Raw genomic sequence first — 18,693 nt, forward strand, 5'->3', positions numbered from 1 at the left:
CACAGTGCGCTTACAGGGGCAGTGAGCTGTCTTGGACACCCGCTCCTTTTCCTATACGACACTATGATTGGCAAATTGACTCGGCAACAGACTGCAGCTGTGGTGCAACTTGGCAGGTAGAAATTGGAAAATGGGAAGCCCACTTTTCTCTTCCCTCGGCTGAACAAAAGATCAAGGCTTTTTCATTCTTTGAAGAAATGAGAAGAGGTGGAGCACAAGGTGTCCAAAGTGGTCGAATAACTGCCATTGACTGTACACGTTTGTGTCTTTTGTAATGGTATGTGTGTTTGCACAATAGACTGTGGGTGGGAGGGACTGAACGGGGGACATGTCGTACTTATTTGTCTTGGTTCAGGGAGGCGGATGCAATAGAAATGGTTTGTCAAGAATGCTTTTGCTGCACTGCAAAACATTCAACAGCTTATATGCTACAATAACATTTCCCACTTGTCGCAGTCCTGTCAGACCTCTGACCTGCACGCGCTTCTGATGGTTATGGCTAAGGTGTACGCATCAGAGGCAGCCAGAAATTGCTGCATTTGATGAGCAAGGTGCCTTCTGTCAGTCCCTGTTGTCACACATCTGGAATTTGGTACTCCAAATAGTTTATGAAATCTCTTTTTTATATATAGTATAGCATTTGCAAAGTCGTGACTGTTGAGGCTCATTTATGGTTCCATTTGCATATTTAAATCTATCCCAGAAAAATAGCCACTAGGTGGCACTGCAGGCACTCTCTTAAACATTTCGGACTGCATCAAAGATGGCGATGGTCAAGAAAAATTGTAAGGTTGTGTCTCGCTCAAACTTTGGCTACACACCACCATGATTTCCAGTGGTAGTGGTCTGATTTGTCTGTGTCTGCCAACTTTCAGAAAACAGTCAATGTGCCCAGAGTGCTGACAGAACTACATCCATATACGTATTTAACATTGAGTGCTTGGGCTTATTTAACTTTAGGTCGCATTGTTTGTGTGGTAATTGTTACCTTTGTGTGTTGTGCATTTTGGCTAAAAAACAGATGAACATGAAGATTTATAAAGATTGTATTCTTTTTCACAACTCCTGCAGGCTGCTGGCTTTGTTAGTAGCCTGCAGTAGCTGTATAGATGATTATACCTTCAAACTACCAGGGGGTGTTGCTTTTTTAAGCTTAACTAAACTATTGCTGTTTGAGCTTACCCATATAGCATTTCATTGTTTGTGCCTCACTTTAAAGTCAGCTCTCTTTAGCCCAGTTGTGTTGATGGGCAATTTAAATGTATTTATCTGATCGAGGCAGTGGAAGTGTTCCTACGTGCCCTCTGTGGCCCTGGATCACCTAAAAGCCACAAGCCGCTCTAACTCAGGTGGCAACCCTTTGAGGCTTTAGACAATTAGCAGCTTTGCTAAGCTCTCCTTTAGGATACCGACACAAAATCAGCACTTCTCTATTTTCAGGTCTGAACCAGTGCTGAAGTATTTGAGGCCTTAGAGAATTGAGCTCATATGCTTAAAAGAATGGAAGCAATGGAATTACATTCATGTGTTAAATCTCAGATAAGACTTTCAGATTGTGAAATCTTGCAACCCGTTATTGGCTAGAAAATATTCAGTTTGGAAATATAACTGGGATGAAACAAATGTTACCGTTCCATCAGTTTGACAGATGTGAAGAATCACATATTGAATGGATAAATGCTACCCCTCCACCCCCAACCCCATCCCAATATTTGAACTCACAAATACACCAGTGACAAAGCACCAATTTCTGCTGTGATCTGGCATTTTCCCTGCCGCCTTTTGTTTTAGCTGGTATGAGTGGCAGCTTCATTTCTCCTGTCATCCACCTCCTCACCTCCCCTCTCCCACCAATCCTTCCAGTTCAGAGGGGGTAAATTGCAGGGTAGGCAGAGCCCTGGTCCAGGCTACGGGCTGGCAGGGGCTTCCTACCCTGTCATTTACCCGGGACAGATTCTTCCATGTTTTTTTTTTTTTTTTGACTTTGTGACAGCTTGTCTGTCAGTCAGATGATGGCTACAGAGCCCTTTGGTTGTAGGTCTTCAAATGAATGATGCATATAATTTGTTTCTGCGATCGTAATAATGTCAGTAGTTCTGAGTTTAAATGAAGTTTCTCAGAGTGGCTGCTTTTCGTGTTTACTGTTGAAGGTTTTATTTATCAAATTATTTAAATGTAGTACTAAATGGATTCAGACAGGATTGCACACACCTTTTGAGTTTTATTTTTCATTCCAAATATAGAATGTTTCAAAACTTGAACTTTGACCAATGTACATTTGGATTGGCGCATCCCTCTCTGGTTATTGGCATGTTAACTTTCCGTACATGTGAGCCAGGCATTGTACACCTGCATTACTTACTGAAAGATTGTACAAACTGTGGAAAACCTCTGTTCATGTTAAAACACCAACTCTGGATTTTTTTTTTTTATCTCCCCCCCCCCCATCAGGAATCTATGAAACCCCTGGAGGAACCATCCTCCTTCATGCCCATCTGGACATTGAGACCTTCACAATGGATAAGGAAGTGCGCAGGATTAAGCAGGGACTCGGCATCAAGTTTTCAGAACTCCTCTACAATGGTAAGTTACTTCCAGGCACATGTACTGCTTTAGTTTCTGACTTTCCATATTGCCTTATAGTAACGTTTTTATGCTTGAACACCTGAATGGCATGGTCCATTTGTGAAGTTGCTCGGACATGAGACACCTGTTTGCTGAGTCATAGCTTGGAAGAAGAGCACCATGTTGATGTAGCACTGCAGCTAACAAAACCTTACGATTTATCTATCTTGTCAGGGTCTCTCTAAGTAACCACTCATTTGGCACAGTTATTCCAACAGGAACAGTCATACAGTAGCACTGGACGCACCAGGATTCTGAAAGTTTGACCAAATGATGTTGAAGTCCTAAGCTCCTGGACACACTTACCTCAGCAGTGATCCTCATGACTCACATACGTTAAGTGGAACAAAAGCTCAGAGTATTTATTTGTGCAATTCTTCGGGCGTACACCGGATCCCATCAGATCTCAGAAGCTAAGCAGAATACATCCTGGTTAGTACTTTGATGGGAGACATCTTGGGAAGATCAGTGGCTCTGTGTGTTTCTCCAGCTAAAACTGAAGTTGTCAGGAAGGGCATCTGGCTTAAACCTTGTGCCACATCCCAATGTGGATCTGTACTGGATCCGCTGTGGTGATGCTGACTTAAAACATGGGCAACTGATAGACAGTTGTCCAATTCGCCACTGTCCCTCTTAGTTATGCTGAACAAGCACATAAGCTTCAGCCTGAGTCAGTTTTCTCATGCTGACAAATGCTGAACTTCTGCCCATGCTAGCCACATACACTTGCATCTCTCTGTGTTCACTATGCATCTGCCTGAGCGTGAGCCTTTTCACAACTCAGGTGTCCTAATCCACCTCCTCGCTCGGTCTGCTCTCCTGTGCACCTTCATCCACATAATAGGATTTAGTGCCATTAGAGACAGATTGCTAGTCCACTTCACCGATACCCTCAGAGACAGGAGGGCCTTCAGAAGGTGCAGAGATTAAAACCACTGTAGATTTAAATCTTTGTCAACAATACGCCGTCACTCCTCAAATTGACACGTAGGATGCAAATAACTGCTGTGATAAATTATTCTTGGTGAATTAAGACGAAAAATTTATCATTAACAATTCTGAGAATAAGATGTTAATAGGATTCTCTCAAACATTGAGATTAAACAAAATCTTGTTGAATGTAAACCAAAGTGGGTGCAATCGTCTTGCTCGGCATCCACTGTCAATTCAGAGACGATAAAAGTGAAGGAGGATTGTGTAGCCAGACGAGGTGGAGGTCAGCTTCTGATCAGTGGAGCATCCCTGCTGAGTGGGGCGTATACGTCGCATGCCTCGCCCATCTGTCTCAGAAACTGGCAGGATGGGGAATTTGGTGAAAAAACCATGAACCCACAACAAAAGGAGAAGAGGGACTAAATTTTTCGTGATCAAAAAGGAAATCATGGGCACCCCACATTGTTGTTGTTTGTTTGTTTGTTTTTTTTTAAACTTTCTTTGTTCTCTTCAGGTTTCTGGTACAGTCCCGAGTGTACGTATGTGCGCAACTGCATAGCCGCATCGCAGGAGAATGTTGAGGGCAAAGTACAGCTTTCAGTCTTCAAGGGTCATGTCTACATCCTGGGAAGAGAGTCGCCCATGTCTCTGTACAATGAAGAGCTGGTCAGGTAAGGAGATGACTGAATCCAAAGCATTACTTGACAGCTGTGCGGACGTTTTGCTACTCTGGGTATAGCACGGCTGTGCCACATGTTCACTGTGAAGTCTGTTGTTAGGTCAGTTTGCCCAAGTTCTCCTTTATCCCCACGTCAACATACTAAACTGACCCTGCCTCACAAAGACATCAGAGAAGTGTCAAGCTCAGTTCCTGAAGGGCAGTCCCAGCCCTCTTCCACCCACTGTGGCCTCTGTGCTGTGCTAACAGTGGGTTTGTTCATGAGGCTGACCCCTGATGCCCTCTGGGCAGGCTCAGCGCTGACCAAAATAAAGCCCCTCCATATGGCTCCCCATCTCCACTTCAGCCACACACACTTCACTCGTACCCTAAAGTCACACTGCTAATGGCGTTTTGAGCGTGTGGAGAGAGATGACTTCACTGGGGCTTTTAAGAGGAAAGTGTCATGGTAGTTAAGCAGGTCAGAAAGGGAGAGACGAGAAAGCACATCTCGCACAGTCGTTCAGTTCTTTGCATTGGTTTGGCAGACAATAAAGCGGGGAAATATAAGTTCACTGTTTTCTGTGCACCCTGTCACGCAAAAATTTAAATCTGTGTGAGTGACAGGAAAAAAAAAATCATATGATGCTCAGTGCTTTCTCCAGGGGGCCTACAGTGTATAATTTCAGTTTCTAGAAACAGCTGCATGCTGTTTGGGTGAAACAAAAACTTTGGTGGCCTGTAGATGATCCTCTCCACAGGGTTGTGTGGGCCATTAAGTGAGTTTTAAAACATAACTACTGTTAAACAATACGGAATAATTAGCATCATTGCGTACCATCTCCCTCGCTCTCTTTTTGTGTCATAGTGAAATTAAAATAAAATCCAGTCCACAAGGCTATGTTGACCTGTGAGGAGGAGTTTCATAAAACTTGGTAGATGTCCTTGTTATAGTTCGAGTTGGACCCATTTTACCCAAGTTATGGCTCTTAATTAACAAATTTGGACACCGCCAGTTTCATAAGCTGGTTCCTACATTCTCCGATCAGCCCATCACATATTTTGGATGAATTTCGTGAAACTTGGTACAAGTCCCTGAAATGTTATCAGAATGTAGCAAGCACTTGTATCCAAACAGCATTTGCCAAATTGGAATATTATGCTCTCAGAGCACTCCTGTTTTGTGTTTTTTTTTTTTTCTCTGTCGACAACTGCAGTTACTCCTGATCCATCATCAGTCCACTCAGCACCTGTTTTCGATCGATCTGGTGCATCAAAGTTCACCAGATATGAAAATTTGTCTTCATTATTTCTTTTTAATTTGGAGAGTTATGAGATATTTATCTTGTTGCTAAACTGGAGGGAATAGATTTAGTCGTCTAGCAGTTCTTCGTCTTTTTAGATGGTGCGTCAATAGGGCAGCGCAGTCTCATTTGAACCCCTACGTGATATTGCGGGATTTGACCGCGTCTGGGGACAGCCAACACCGCTCGCCCTCAAACAAGACTGCACTGCCCAATTTGATTCTTAATTATTCTTGTACCTGCAGTGTTTACAGCTTGTAGTATTCGGTTATAAAGATTCACGAAGAAACGATCGCAGATCACCTACACGCCTGTTCCTATGCAAGCATATTTTGGGTTGTGATGACACATTAGTGTGGCGGAATTGCAGCAGTACACAGCACGCCTAACAATATTGATGACAACCTGAGGAGAATGGTCCCTTCTGATTGGTCTGCAGGGTGTGAAGCATTGTTGAATATCCTCAAATCGGGGTTGCTGTGGTGCCAACAATTTGATGTGAAGGATGGCTCGACATAGAAAATAAACCTTTTTTTTTTTTTTTTTTTTTTTTTTGCAAAACATCTTGACGAACAAGAAGTCCAGTTGCTATAACATTTAGATAGTAACAATTAGCAGCTTGAGTTGTTTGTTTTTAACATGTGTGTATTATGTTCTGGAAATCGCATTGAATCCTAGTTTTGTCTTTTTTACATCGTTGCTTATGTTCTCAGCCTGCAGCTCCGTCATTACAGTCCAATCATGTATGAATAAAGCCATAATGCAGTATTTGCATAACAGTTCAAAATCATTCTGGATGAATGAGGCTCGCTAAGATAGACACACCATATCTGAAAAGAGCTTTATGTTGTTGGCGTACCTAAAGGCAGCAACGTCTCACGTGTACCGTCTGGCTGCTACATTGAGACACTACACACATGCACTGAGCAGATTAGGCATGAAACCCCTGCTGACGTCTTGTTGGTTCTCCACAGGCAACACTAAGCGGCGTCATTAACACAGTGGTAATGCACCTCGTCACCACGTCCAAGACTGAAATGTCACTTTTGTCACTGTCTGCTGGCTCCGCTCTCAATTAGACTGCAGGGTTTCTAAGAGAAATGTACAAAACGTGCACACACAATGTCACTCCACCCCCCAATAATGGTGTTCAGGTAGCAGGTAGGGAGCCTTGTATTGAGAGTTGATTGAGTTGTCAGTCTTTCTTCTTATTGTGTTTATCCTATCATTTGTTGGCAATTTCCTCTTTTGCTAAGTGCTTTTGAAGAATGAGTGCAAGCTGCACACTGGGAGTTTGGAGTGTTGAAGGGAAGAGAGGACACAGTGAGGGAGTATATTAAGCACTGCAGGTAGAAACTGCTGTAATGACACAGCGCACGCACACTAAGAAGGAAAGGTAACTGGCAACAAGCAGCCCAGATAACACAGAGGATGCACATGAAAACACGATGGATTCGCTACTTTTTTATTAAAAATAAATAAAAAGTAAAAGGCAGAATCAGATTATAAAGTCATCTCTTCACTAAGCTTGAAGTTGATATGATGGATTAATTTAAAAGGGATTGTAACTATCTGCTTGCGTATTTGAGCGTGCTTCACTATCGATTCCCCACTTTATTCAGGACAAACAATGTGTAGAACATTCTGAGAAAAATCAATTGGACTATTACTTCCAAAAGCACACCATGAATGATCCAGTTATCCGAGTAGTCGATGAGGCTCCAGGTCTTGTGTGTTTACTGCACTGATCCCAAACATTTCACTTATTTCATTATCAAGAAATCCTGATTTCCCCACTTTTTACTTTAGTCGTGTCCTCCTTGTATTTTGTCTTCCAAACTCAAACTTGACATTTTTTTGTTCCATTCTGAATGCAGCATGGACGTGCAAGGAAACTACGACCCATGTGATGCCTCTGGATTCATAAAGATCAACGCTGTCAGGTTGACACTTCTCATATGTTATTATAGTTGTTATTGTATCTATCTATATCTTTTTAAAACATCTGCCCTTCTTCTCCACAGGCTCCGGGAGTATCACCGTTTGCAGGGTTCATTTGGTGGCAAGAAATAAAGTATTGCAGCCCATCAGCTCTCACCTGTTCCTTTAGGGTTAGAACTTCGTGCCGTCATACTGTGCCTCATGATTGCCTGTTGCCTTATTCTCCTCAGTTATACCATTGTGGTATGAGACAAACCTAGCAAGATGTACAAAACTAGTTCCAAATCTGTAGCTGCATAAATACTAAATCATATAACTGTAATCTAGTTGAATATTGTGGATAATATTTTCCTAAATACCACCTTTAATCATTGAAATCTTTCTCTCCATCAAGCAGTTGAGTCATCTCAAATTAAGTTATAAATTGTATGTTACAGAAATAAAGGTTATGGTGTTGTGCTGCCTCCTGCATTATTTATTTACTGCCTTTGTTCACAGATTTGATTATAGAGCGCAATGAGCCTTTATCAATACTTTAAAGGAGCCTCTTTTTTTTTAAGAACAAGAAAAATAAGCTACTTAGGTTGTCAGCAGTGTTGTGCACTTTATGTAAAAAAAAAAAAAAGTAATTGGTTATAGTTCTCTCAAAAACTGAGTTTGTGACAGAGTTACAGCAATATAAAAGTAGTTACTAGGGAAAACTACTGCGTTACATTTTTAAATGTAACTTTACATTCAACTGTATGTTCAATTATTTATAATAAAACTGAATATTAAATATGTTTAATAAATTAAATGTATACTTGATAGAATAAGCTCTGAACAGAAAACATTGTACACTATTCTATACTATTTTAGTGTTGCTGTGGGACAACTTACTTTATAAAATGTTCAAATATGCGAATGAATTTGGTTTCCCCCACCGCACCTCCCAGTTAATGAACTTTAAATTAAACTGTTACATTATTTATAATAAAACTGCATGTTAAATATGTTTGAATGAAATGAACACTTAATAGAACACTAAACATTGTACACTAAACTACATTATTTTAATGTTGTAGGACAATGTGAGAATATACTTATCAAATTTAAAATATTATTGTAGATATTATTACTATATTTATAAACACAATAGATATTTTAGAAATTTTTGATATTTATTGCAACACGCCACAACTGGCCATCAAATAAATCTAAAATTAAACTGTTCACATGTACATGTCATTTGTGTGTGAGCGAGTGTGTGTGTTTGTATTTGTGCATGAAACCTGCATCTTATGCAGTTGTCCCACTCCTCCCTCACCAAAAGAAAAAAAAGAAAAATAAACTTGGCACCTCCGGCTGCTGAGAGTCTACAGATGAAAACTGCTTTAATTATCTTAATTATAGTAACGCACCTTATTTTACTGTCAGTAACGATAATGGCGTTGTAGCGATGGAAACAGTAATTTGTTAGATTACTTGTTACTGAAAAAAATAACACCGTTAAGAATGGCATTTTTTTTTTTTTTTTTATGCCGTTATTCCCATCACTTGTTGTCAGGTATCAAAAGTATGCAGCTAGAAATGTTCTGTAAGCTTTGAGATCACACACACAAAGAATTTTGTGACATCTAAAATGAGGTTATTGGACCAAAATTATGTACACTATTCTACATAGGCAGTTTAAAAGCATTTGTGTGGGTTTAAAGATGCTCGATACAGAATTCCACATCATGTAACCAAATGTAAGAAGCTGTTGTGACCCCTTTAAATGAAGCCTGCAGTTCTATATCAAGATATGGGGATATGAATGTGGTTATAATTAATATTTGGTGCCGATAGCCTGTTAAGCTGTTCCTCCCTGTTTATGACTAATGGTACCACTGAAGGCAGCGAGTACACTGTATCATATTAAACATCTGTAGGTCTCTCTGTCTTCAGTCCGATATGTGAAGAAGTTGGTCAAAAGCCAAGGTCAACATTTTGGCCTAGTACTCATCTACATATACAATACAAATGGGCTGAAAGTAAACCATGTCAAGTGAAACCACACTTCTATCACCCCTGCTCTGATGTGATGTTACTTGTTCAATCACAGCAATTTGTATTTGCCAGTTTTCCGGGCGAAAGTTGCAGTTTACTTCAGGAATTATCAGTTCAAAGAGTTTGACGTGTGATGCATGAGTTTTTTCTTTTCCGTCGCCTTCCAGGCATTCTGTATTATATTACTGCTGCTTCTGTGCACCCCAAAGGTGTCAGTCCAACGTTGAAGCACTCAGTCTCTCTGAGACCCCCTGCCGGGTCTAATAGGCAATGAGGGTTCCTCAGACCCTTTCAGTCAGTCTTCCAAGCGCCCCTCAGCCCCCCGCTCAATTACACCACAGGCGTTTCAGTCTTTGCCTGGTCAATTACCGGCCTGCCCCTACATTTACTGTCTTGCACAGACAGGTTGCAAGATAATCAGTGTTCAAAATTGCCCGGTTAGAATGAAGGGATGGATGGAAAGGTATTCAGATTAGTCAGTCAAGCTGAAGGTGAGGCAGGAGGGATGGGGACAGCTATCAGTCTCAATCTGACTATAAGGGGAGGATCGGGGTGACCTTTAAACTTTGTCTCTCAGACGATATCCTGGGAGGAAAAATGATTGATTTTGGGTGATGTGAAAGCTGGCAATGCAGGTAGCACAGTGGGGTAGTTGAGAGTACCAATATGTAGAGCTGGGTTTGGTTCCTGATCACGCTGCCTGTTTGTGTCCTTACACAAGACATTTCATATGCATTGTACCAGTACATCCACCCATGAATAGGAACCAGACTTTGCTGGGGAAGTAACTTGCAATGGATGAGTCATGTCCAGGGGGAGACGTAGAATCTCGGGATAAGCATAGGTACCAATGTGCCTCAGGGTTTTAAAAGTAGACTTCTCTAATCAGTGTTTGCGAGTGCTGAGCTACACAAATGTCCTCTACCATGCCTTATATTCTCTTCGGCCACCACCTGTCCACCTAGCCAGCCAGGTATAAAAACTGGCTGACATCTGACCAGTGAAATTAATCATCCTTGACCCCTGCACCAATTACCCCTCATTACATGGCTGTGTGTCTATCTCTTGTTGGGAGGGAAGCCTTGTAACAATAGTGCAAGCTCAAAGTTGCTGGTGTCACATGGGCAAAGCCCTAATGGACGCTCCTGTTTGAGTGCCTCTCCACCAGAGTCCAGGTTGACTAACCTTCAAGTCTTTGTCACTCTCTAACAGCACGTGTACAAAGGAGGCTATTGTTCAGGATCAGGGTTTGTGACCTCTTCAGATAAAGTGTAGAATTCTCTAGCCAGCTGTAAAAGAAAACTATAGAAGAAAAGCTGTATTAAAAAAAAGCTGGTTTATTTGTTCAGTTTTGCCTTAAATGTTAACTTGTTATTTTTACTTAGACAGTTTTATCAACTTTTGTTACATGTTCAGGAATTATTTTTTGTTACGCAAACCCTGAAAATTGTCTACTTACGCAAAAGCCATTAGATTAAGAGTCTAAAACTGCTTCTAAAATATGTTTCTGATGTCTATTTGCTTCCCCCAATTGTACGTATTCATTCATCTTCAACCGTTTACTCCAGTTAACCACGGGGCCGCTGGAGCCTATATACATGCACATTAAATCTAAATATAGCTCGCAAATTCTGCTCATTTCAAGCAGAGCTTCACAACTCAAATATATTTACTGTATGTATAGCTTATATTTTTGGTCACTGACAGAGCAGATCAGCATTGTCTAAGTTGTGTACAGTAAATGTTTCAAATGTTTGATGCTTTTCTATTTTATAGCATTGTAAAGTTCTGGCATTGTCTAAAAACCTGGCAAATTTAACGGTAAAGTCTTATATATATATATATATATATCAAACTTCATGGTAAAATCTAGTTATTATAAAGTGCTTTTATTTCTGTGGTGTATCAAAAAAAATTTAGCTGCATTTATTGCTGGTAAAGTTTATTTTGGGCAGTTGAATGAATGATTATTACAAATGCATTGAAATTACCCTTGGCAAATACGGTGAGTTCTGTGATATCTTGCAGACATAAAGGAAGAAGTTTGAAGCTTATGCTGCATTCGATGGAACTGCAGAATGTCCAACTTTCAAATTGGAAAATATAAACGCTGTAGCTCTATTAAAACAGTCTCTCCTCTGGCTTACTCTGGTGAATCAAGTAAAAATGTACCTAAATTTGTCCAGCTTTTATCCAGTTTGTGGTTGACTGTTTCAACCAGTTTGATACTAATGCTGCCATATACAAGTATAGCGAATGTCAGAAAATCCCTCATCCTCAATGACAAAGTGTCCCAGCATCTTGTATTTTAACCCACATGGGGTCAAAATTTTTAATTGTTTCCAGACTACACAAACTGCAATCATAATGGTGATACAGCATTGTGAATCCTTTATTTAAATACTAAGGAACAAAAATATGAAGAAAACCCCTTTGTTCATTAATATTGCAAAACCTTATATATTGACTATCATAAATTTCTGATTAGACACTAATGAGAATTGATTTTAAACACACCATTAAATAGTTTGATTATATGTTAATATGCTCAAATGGCCTGTTTTACATTGACATGAATTCAATTTCCTGAGTAAATGAACTCATTTCAATTTATTTTCCTTTAGCGCCAAATCACAACAGAGTTGCCTCAAGGCGCTTCACATAGGTAAGGTCTAACCTTACCAACCCCCAGAGCAACAGTGGTAAGGAAAAACTCCCTCTGAGGAAGAAACCTCAAGCAGACCAGACTCAAAGGGGTGACCCTCTGCTTGGGCCATGCTACAAACATAAATTACAGAAACAATTCACGGACGAATATACAAGAATTGCTGTTGGTGCACAGGACAGGAGGGTCTCCAACACAAATACAACTCCCATCTCTGGATGGAGCTGTACCTTAAACAGAAAAAACAGAATCAGGCATCAGAAAGACAAAAAATACTGTATAATTTGCCAGCATTAATCAACCAGAAAAACAAGAAATACTAAGGTGATCGCCGGCCACTAGCCCTAAGCTTTACTAAAAGACCCAGAATTTAGGTAAAGTTGAAGCCGCGGACCGCTCCAATTACTAAACATGAATTAAAAGAGTAAAAAGCGTAAAACAAAACTGTACCAGTATGCTAGCCATATGAAAGGGAAAAGAAGTGTGTCTTAAGTCTGGACTTGAAAGTCTCCACAGAATCTGTTTTACTCACACAGGGAGACCATTCCACAGAACAGGGGCACAATAAGAGAAAGCTCTGTGACCCGCAGACTTCTTATTCACCCTAGGGACACAAAGTAGTCCCGCACCCTGAGAACGTAAAGCCCGGGCCGGTACGTAAGGATTAATTAGGTCAGCTAGGTAGGGAGGTGCCAGTCCATGAATAATTTTATAGGTTAGTAGCAGAACCTTAAAATCTGATCTCACTGGGACAGGAAGCCAGTGAAGAGACGCCAAAATGGGTGTAATGTGGTTGAACTTTCTGCTTCATGTCAAAAGTCTGGCTGCAGCATTTTGAACCAGTTGGAGAGCCCTAATGCTAGACTGCGGTAAACCAGAAAATAGAACATTACAGTAGTCCAATCTAGAAGAGATGAACGCATGGATGAGGGTTTCAGCATCAGCCATAGACAGGATGGGACAAATCTTCGCTATATTTCGCAGGTGGAAGAAAGCAGTCCTAGTCATATTTCTAATATGGAGGCCAAAGGACAACAAAGGATCAAAAATTACCACAAGGTTCCTCACTTTGTCAGTGTGATGTATGACACATGAGCCTAGGCTGAATGTTAACTGGTCAAATTGATGCCGATGTCTCACTGGACGAAGAACCATCATTTCAGTCTTATCAGAGTTTAAAAGTAGGAAGTTTCTAGACATCCAACATCTCACTGCTGTAAGGCAATCTTCTAAGGATTTTATGTGAACGAGATTACCAGCAGTTATCGGCATGTATAACTGAGTATCATCTGCATAGCAGCGAAAGGTAATCCCAAAAATGCCGCAATATGTGCCCAAGGGGTGCTATATAAAGGGAGAAAAGCAGGGGGCCTAAGATAGACCCCTGTGGAACCCCAAATTTCATGTCACTAAGGTTAGAGGTAGTTACTGTACAAAACACAGTGAGAACGACTGGTCAAGTATGACGTCAGCCATGCAAGGGCACTCCCAGTAATCCCAAAATGATTTTCCAGCCTATCAAGTAGAATATGATGATTCACTGTATCAAATGCAGCACTGAGATCTAACAGCAACAGAACCGTAGTGGTGTCTGAATCCATTGTAAGCAAAAGATAATTCACCACTTTAGTGAGAGCCGTCTCTGTGGAATGATATTTTCTAAAAGCAGACTGCAGTGGCTCAAAGAGATTATTCTCAGTAAGATAGTCTACGAACTGCATTTATATGGCACTTTTCATGCTCAAAGTCCTTTACAACGATGCCTCACATTTACGCACCAAAGCCAGAGTGTTGCAATGCAAGGAATTCAATTGCACACTGGGAGATACCTGGAGATTAAGGCGCTTTCCCAAGGGCTCTTAGCAGGGCCAGATGCTGGGGTGGGTGGAACCCCTCCAAATGAGCATCTTGCCCATCTAAAAAAATGAAGATTTTTTTGTTTTTGTTTTTAAGGAGATCAGTCAATAACAACGGCATTGCCTCAAAGCCCTCCTACTACCAACTCTCTCTTATCATCACATTCAGACTCGGCTACTGTAACTTGATTGAAACACAGCAAAACCACTATTTTAACCTGCTCTTTGCGTTTCCATTTCCATCAAAGCGAAACTGTTTAACTGGACACCGCAGCTCGTTTGAGGGCGGGCGCTAAAGGGGTAAAATATGACATATTTTACAAACCACGGCATTTTCAATGGGTTTTTGTGCAAATTACGCGCAAACAGTGAAAATGCAAAGAAAAGGTGACGATGTGGTGGGAAAGTGGACATGTGTTGCGGTTTGTTTATGACCCAGAGCACAAACATGTTGACGCGATTTTGCAGGCAAGAGAATGCAGATACTCTGGTTAGCTGTGTAGGTTACTGACACAATGTCTCCCATCTGCCTCGTCTTTTCTTCTCCACTGAGAACCGAAAAAACATTTTGCGACTGCTTCGATGATTGCAGCCCAAAACAAAACGGTATATCATTTAGCCGTGTGAAGTTATGCTGTGTATATGTTGCACAACGGGAGCGGAGGTCCCCATAAGTTGTCATATCCCACGATAACACGTAGGGTTCAAACAAGACTCCTGTGCCCTATTAGAGAGATAGATGCCCGTCACATTTCAGAGTACCAGATTGAATTTACAAGCCCAGCTATCAGCAGCTGCTGGCCCACCTTAACACAGCAGGCTAGAACCGGCCCTGGATCTTAGAAAGTTTTTCTGGTATGATATGGATTTGAATCAAGGATCCTCTGAGCTTCAGCCAGCTATTTTTACCTTGAGGCCATCGCCACTATTCTGCGAAATAATTACTTTTTTTCTCATCATAAAAACAGGACTTTTTAATTAATTAATTTATTTATTTTTTATCCATTGATTTCTTTCATGCATCATAAGTTGAATCACATTTACCACACACCCCACTACTGCATGTTGTGACGTTTCCTGCCTTCTGCCTGTTCGATCAAGAACTCGGATTGAAAGATTCTTATGGACAAGGAGCCCACTCTCAAAAAATGGCTCTTTGAATGAACTCAATTTAATTATGTGCAGGATTTCCAGCTAATAAAGACAGGTGCTGGTCATATAATTAGAATATCATGAAAAAGTTGATTTATTTCAGCAATTCCATTCAAAAAGTGAAACTTGTATATTATATTCATTCATTAACACACAGATTGATATATTTCAAATGTTTATTTCTTTTAATTTTGATGATTATAACTGACAACTAATGAAAACCCCAAATTCGGTATCTCAGAAAATTAGAATATTGTGAAACGGTTCAATGTTGAAGACACCTGGTGTCACACTCTAATTAGCTAATTAACTCAAAACACCTGCAAAGGCCTTTAAAAGGTCTCTCAGTCTAGTTCTGTAGGCTACACAATCACGGGGAAGACTGCTGACTTGATGTCTTGCCTGGGCTAAAGACCAAAAGGACTGGACTGCTGCTGAGTGATCCAAAATTATGTTCTCTGATGAAAGTAAATTTTGCATTTCCTTTGGAAATCAAGGTCCCAGAGTCTGGAGGAAGAGAGGAGAGGCACAGAACCCATGTTGTTTGAGGTCCAGTGTAAAGTTTCCACAGTCAGTGATGGTTTGGGGTATCATGTCATCTGCTGGTGTTGGTCCACTGTGTTTTCTGAGGTCCAAGGTCAACGCAGCCGTCTACCAGGAAGGTGTAGAGCACTTCATGCTTCCTGCTGCTGACCAACTTTACGGAGATGCAGATTTCATTTTCCAACAGGACTTGGCGCCTGCACACAGTGCCAAAGCTACCAGTACCTGGTTTAAGGACCATGGTATCCCTGTTCTTAATTGGCCAGCAAACTCGCCTCACCTTCACCCCATAGAAAATCTTTGCGGTATTGTGAAAAGGAAGATGCGACATGCCAGACCCAACAATGCAGAAGAGCTGAAGGCCACTATCAGAGCAACCTGGACCCTCATACCACCTGAGTAGTGCCACAGACTGATCCACTCCATGCCACGTCGCATTGCTGCAGTAATTCAGGCAAAAGGAGCCCCAACTACATATTGAGTGCTGTACATGCTCCTACTTTTCATGTTCATACTTTTAAGTTGGCCAACATTTCTAGAAATTCTTTTATTTTGTATTGGTCTTGAGTAATATTCTAATTTTCTGAGATACTGAATTTGGGATTTTCATTAGTTGTCAGTTCTAATCATCAAAATTAAAAGAAACATTTGAATATATCAGTCTGTGTAATGAATGAATATAATAATATACAGTTTTCACTTTTTGAATGGAATTACTGAAAATACTTAATACTGAAATACTTTTTCATGATATTCTAATTATATGACCAACACCCGTATATGTAGCCCCAACTCAAATAAAACACATCCATGCAAGATAATGTAATTTAATTTAGTTGGGACTACATAAATTTATTAGACAGAAATCCAATGAGTTAAAACTGACTCATTGGATGAACTCGGTTCAATTATGTGCAGGATTTCCATCTAATAAATATATGTAGTCCCAACTAAATTACATTACATTATCATGCATGGGTGCGCTTTATTTGAGTTGGGGCTACAAATATTTATTAAATGGAAATCCTGCACATAATTGAATTAAGTTCATCTAATGCATCAGTTTTTTCAGTGCATATAAACTCCCCTCTTAAAACAGCAGTGCTTCAGCAACAGTGAATGTCTGCATTTTCTAAACCTGCTTATACCAGTTAAGGCTGCAACAATGAACATGGGGTTAATTACTATCAATTAGTGGCCCCTGGACTGTGTCTAATCCAAACTTAGGTGAGCCAGGCAGGACATCTTTTGTAATGTCCGTGTCCTTTCTGTTTTCCAAATGGGGACTGAGCTTTTGCCTCCAGAGTGACCAATCAGATACACACTGCAGTGATCAGTGTGGCACTAAGAGGAAACTTGGATCATTTGGACATTTTGTCATGATTTATTCCATGTGTGCATTTGGTCCATGCCTACACGTGATCGCCAAGGAATGTCTCCATAAACTGTCAATTGATTGTTGTCTTGGAACATTTCACTTAACGTTACTTTACTTAGCAGGTAAGGGGTTAACAGAAAGGTCCTCTGAGGTTTTGGCAGAAAGCTAATGGGCCTGGCAAAGATGATGAGGTCACTGTTGATGCAAAGAAACGGTGACAGATTTACAACAAGCCAGGTTACCATGCGATTATTGATATACTATTTATTTATTTATGATGGTGGGATAAATTCAAATAACCAGAGGGGGGTTGATTAGATTTGGACTATAAAAGTCAAGCTGAGAAAACAAAGGCAACTGAGGACTCTCACTTTGTAAAGGGGAGTAGAAATCTATTTTATAGCAATTTTATATAATTAATTTGTGAATTGTAAGGTTTGTATTTTTCATCGCCTACAAAATGTATATGGATGATTACAACAGCAATAATTAGTTCTAACTGTGGACAAGACCTCTTTATTCATGCACTTAAAACTTGATACCCTATGAGAACATCTAGAAACCATCTGTGAGCAAACATCAGACTAAAGCAGGATACACTTTGCCTTCCAGGCTAGATAACATTCGTGTATGCTGTGTCTGTGCGTGCACGTGCATGTGCATGTGGAGTGTTTTACTTGATGTCAAAGCCTATTTTCTGGTGTCAAAGGACACCCATACAGCCATGTCCTTAAGATCTATAGGCAGATGGGACCATTAGGGTCAAAGCCCCTGGCTTTGTTTGGACTGAGCCAGCGATGAAATATTGATGGGAAAATAGAAATATTTTGCCTGCTGTTCAATGTTTCCCCATCTAAAAGAGTTAATGAGTGCGAGGATTTCTACTTCTCCTGTTACAACAGTACACAGCTCGTATGCAGGCTCTACAGGGAACTATATAATCAATAATGCTTTCTGATACAGATTAAGTTACTTTGTTATAATTACTGCAATAGCCGAATGTGACAGTGTCGAGTTGTATGGGTTTTTTACAACATTAAATGTATATGTGTATCTTAGTTTTACATGTATTACCTTTAATAAAAACGACCTAAGTATATGTTTTATGGTAACCAGCTGTAACATTTGTCACATAAAGCACAAACCATCTTGTTCTTCTTGATTAAATAGAGTCACATATATCTAACCGCAGTGACTCTCAATCTTGAAGGAGGCCACCCAGGACTGAATTTCAATGAAGGCTTGTTTCGTACAATTCACATAGGAATATGATATGGTTGAAAGGCTACAAAATAAATTGTTGACAGAAAAAAAAAAAAAAAAAAAAATAGGCAGTTCAATCAACATTAGTTAATAGAATGTGATGCTTGATTCCCATCAGTTTTGTTTGTGGGTACAACTCTCAAGTTTGGGCAAACTGTAACATATATTTTGTTCAACTAATGTGCAAACATTAAAAGAAATTGTGGTTGATAATATTGGAAGTATAGCTAGCGCCATTTAGCCTAAACAATGTGCCTAGCATAATTTACTAACTGCAGGATTAGTGACTGACGACAGAGTAAAATACAGCCTATATTAAAAGATTATTTTTATGATAGCCAAAAGAT

General features: G+C 40.2%; 1 protein-coding gene across 1 annotated transcript in view; it reads left to right on the plus strand.

The window, feature by feature from the left end:
- The window catches only part of ass1 (argininosuccinate synthase 1), a 45,664-nt gene extending 37,961 nt beyond the window's left edge, over positions 1 to 7,703 (plus strand). Inside the window, exons 12-15 of the mRNA XM_034191769.1 lie at positions 2,452 to 2,583; positions 4,073 to 4,229; positions 7,398 to 7,463; positions 7,545 to 7,703. Of these exons, the coding sequence (XP_034047660.1) occupies positions 2,452 to 2,583; positions 4,073 to 4,229; positions 7,398 to 7,463; positions 7,545 to 7,593 (404 nt within the window). The 3' untranslated portion in view covers positions 7,594 to 7,703. The remainder of the gene's footprint in view (positions 1 to 2,451; positions 2,584 to 4,072; positions 4,230 to 7,397; positions 7,464 to 7,544) is intronic.
- The last annotated feature ends 10,990 nt before the right edge of the window (positions 7,704 to 18,693 follow it).

Source organism: Thalassophryne amazonica, chromosome 17, assembly GCF_902500255.1.
Source record: "Thalassophryne amazonica chromosome 17, fThaAma1.1, whole genome shotgun sequence".
Taxonomy (NCBI): Eukaryota; Metazoa; Chordata; class Actinopteri; order Batrachoidiformes; family Batrachoididae; genus Thalassophryne; species Thalassophryne amazonica.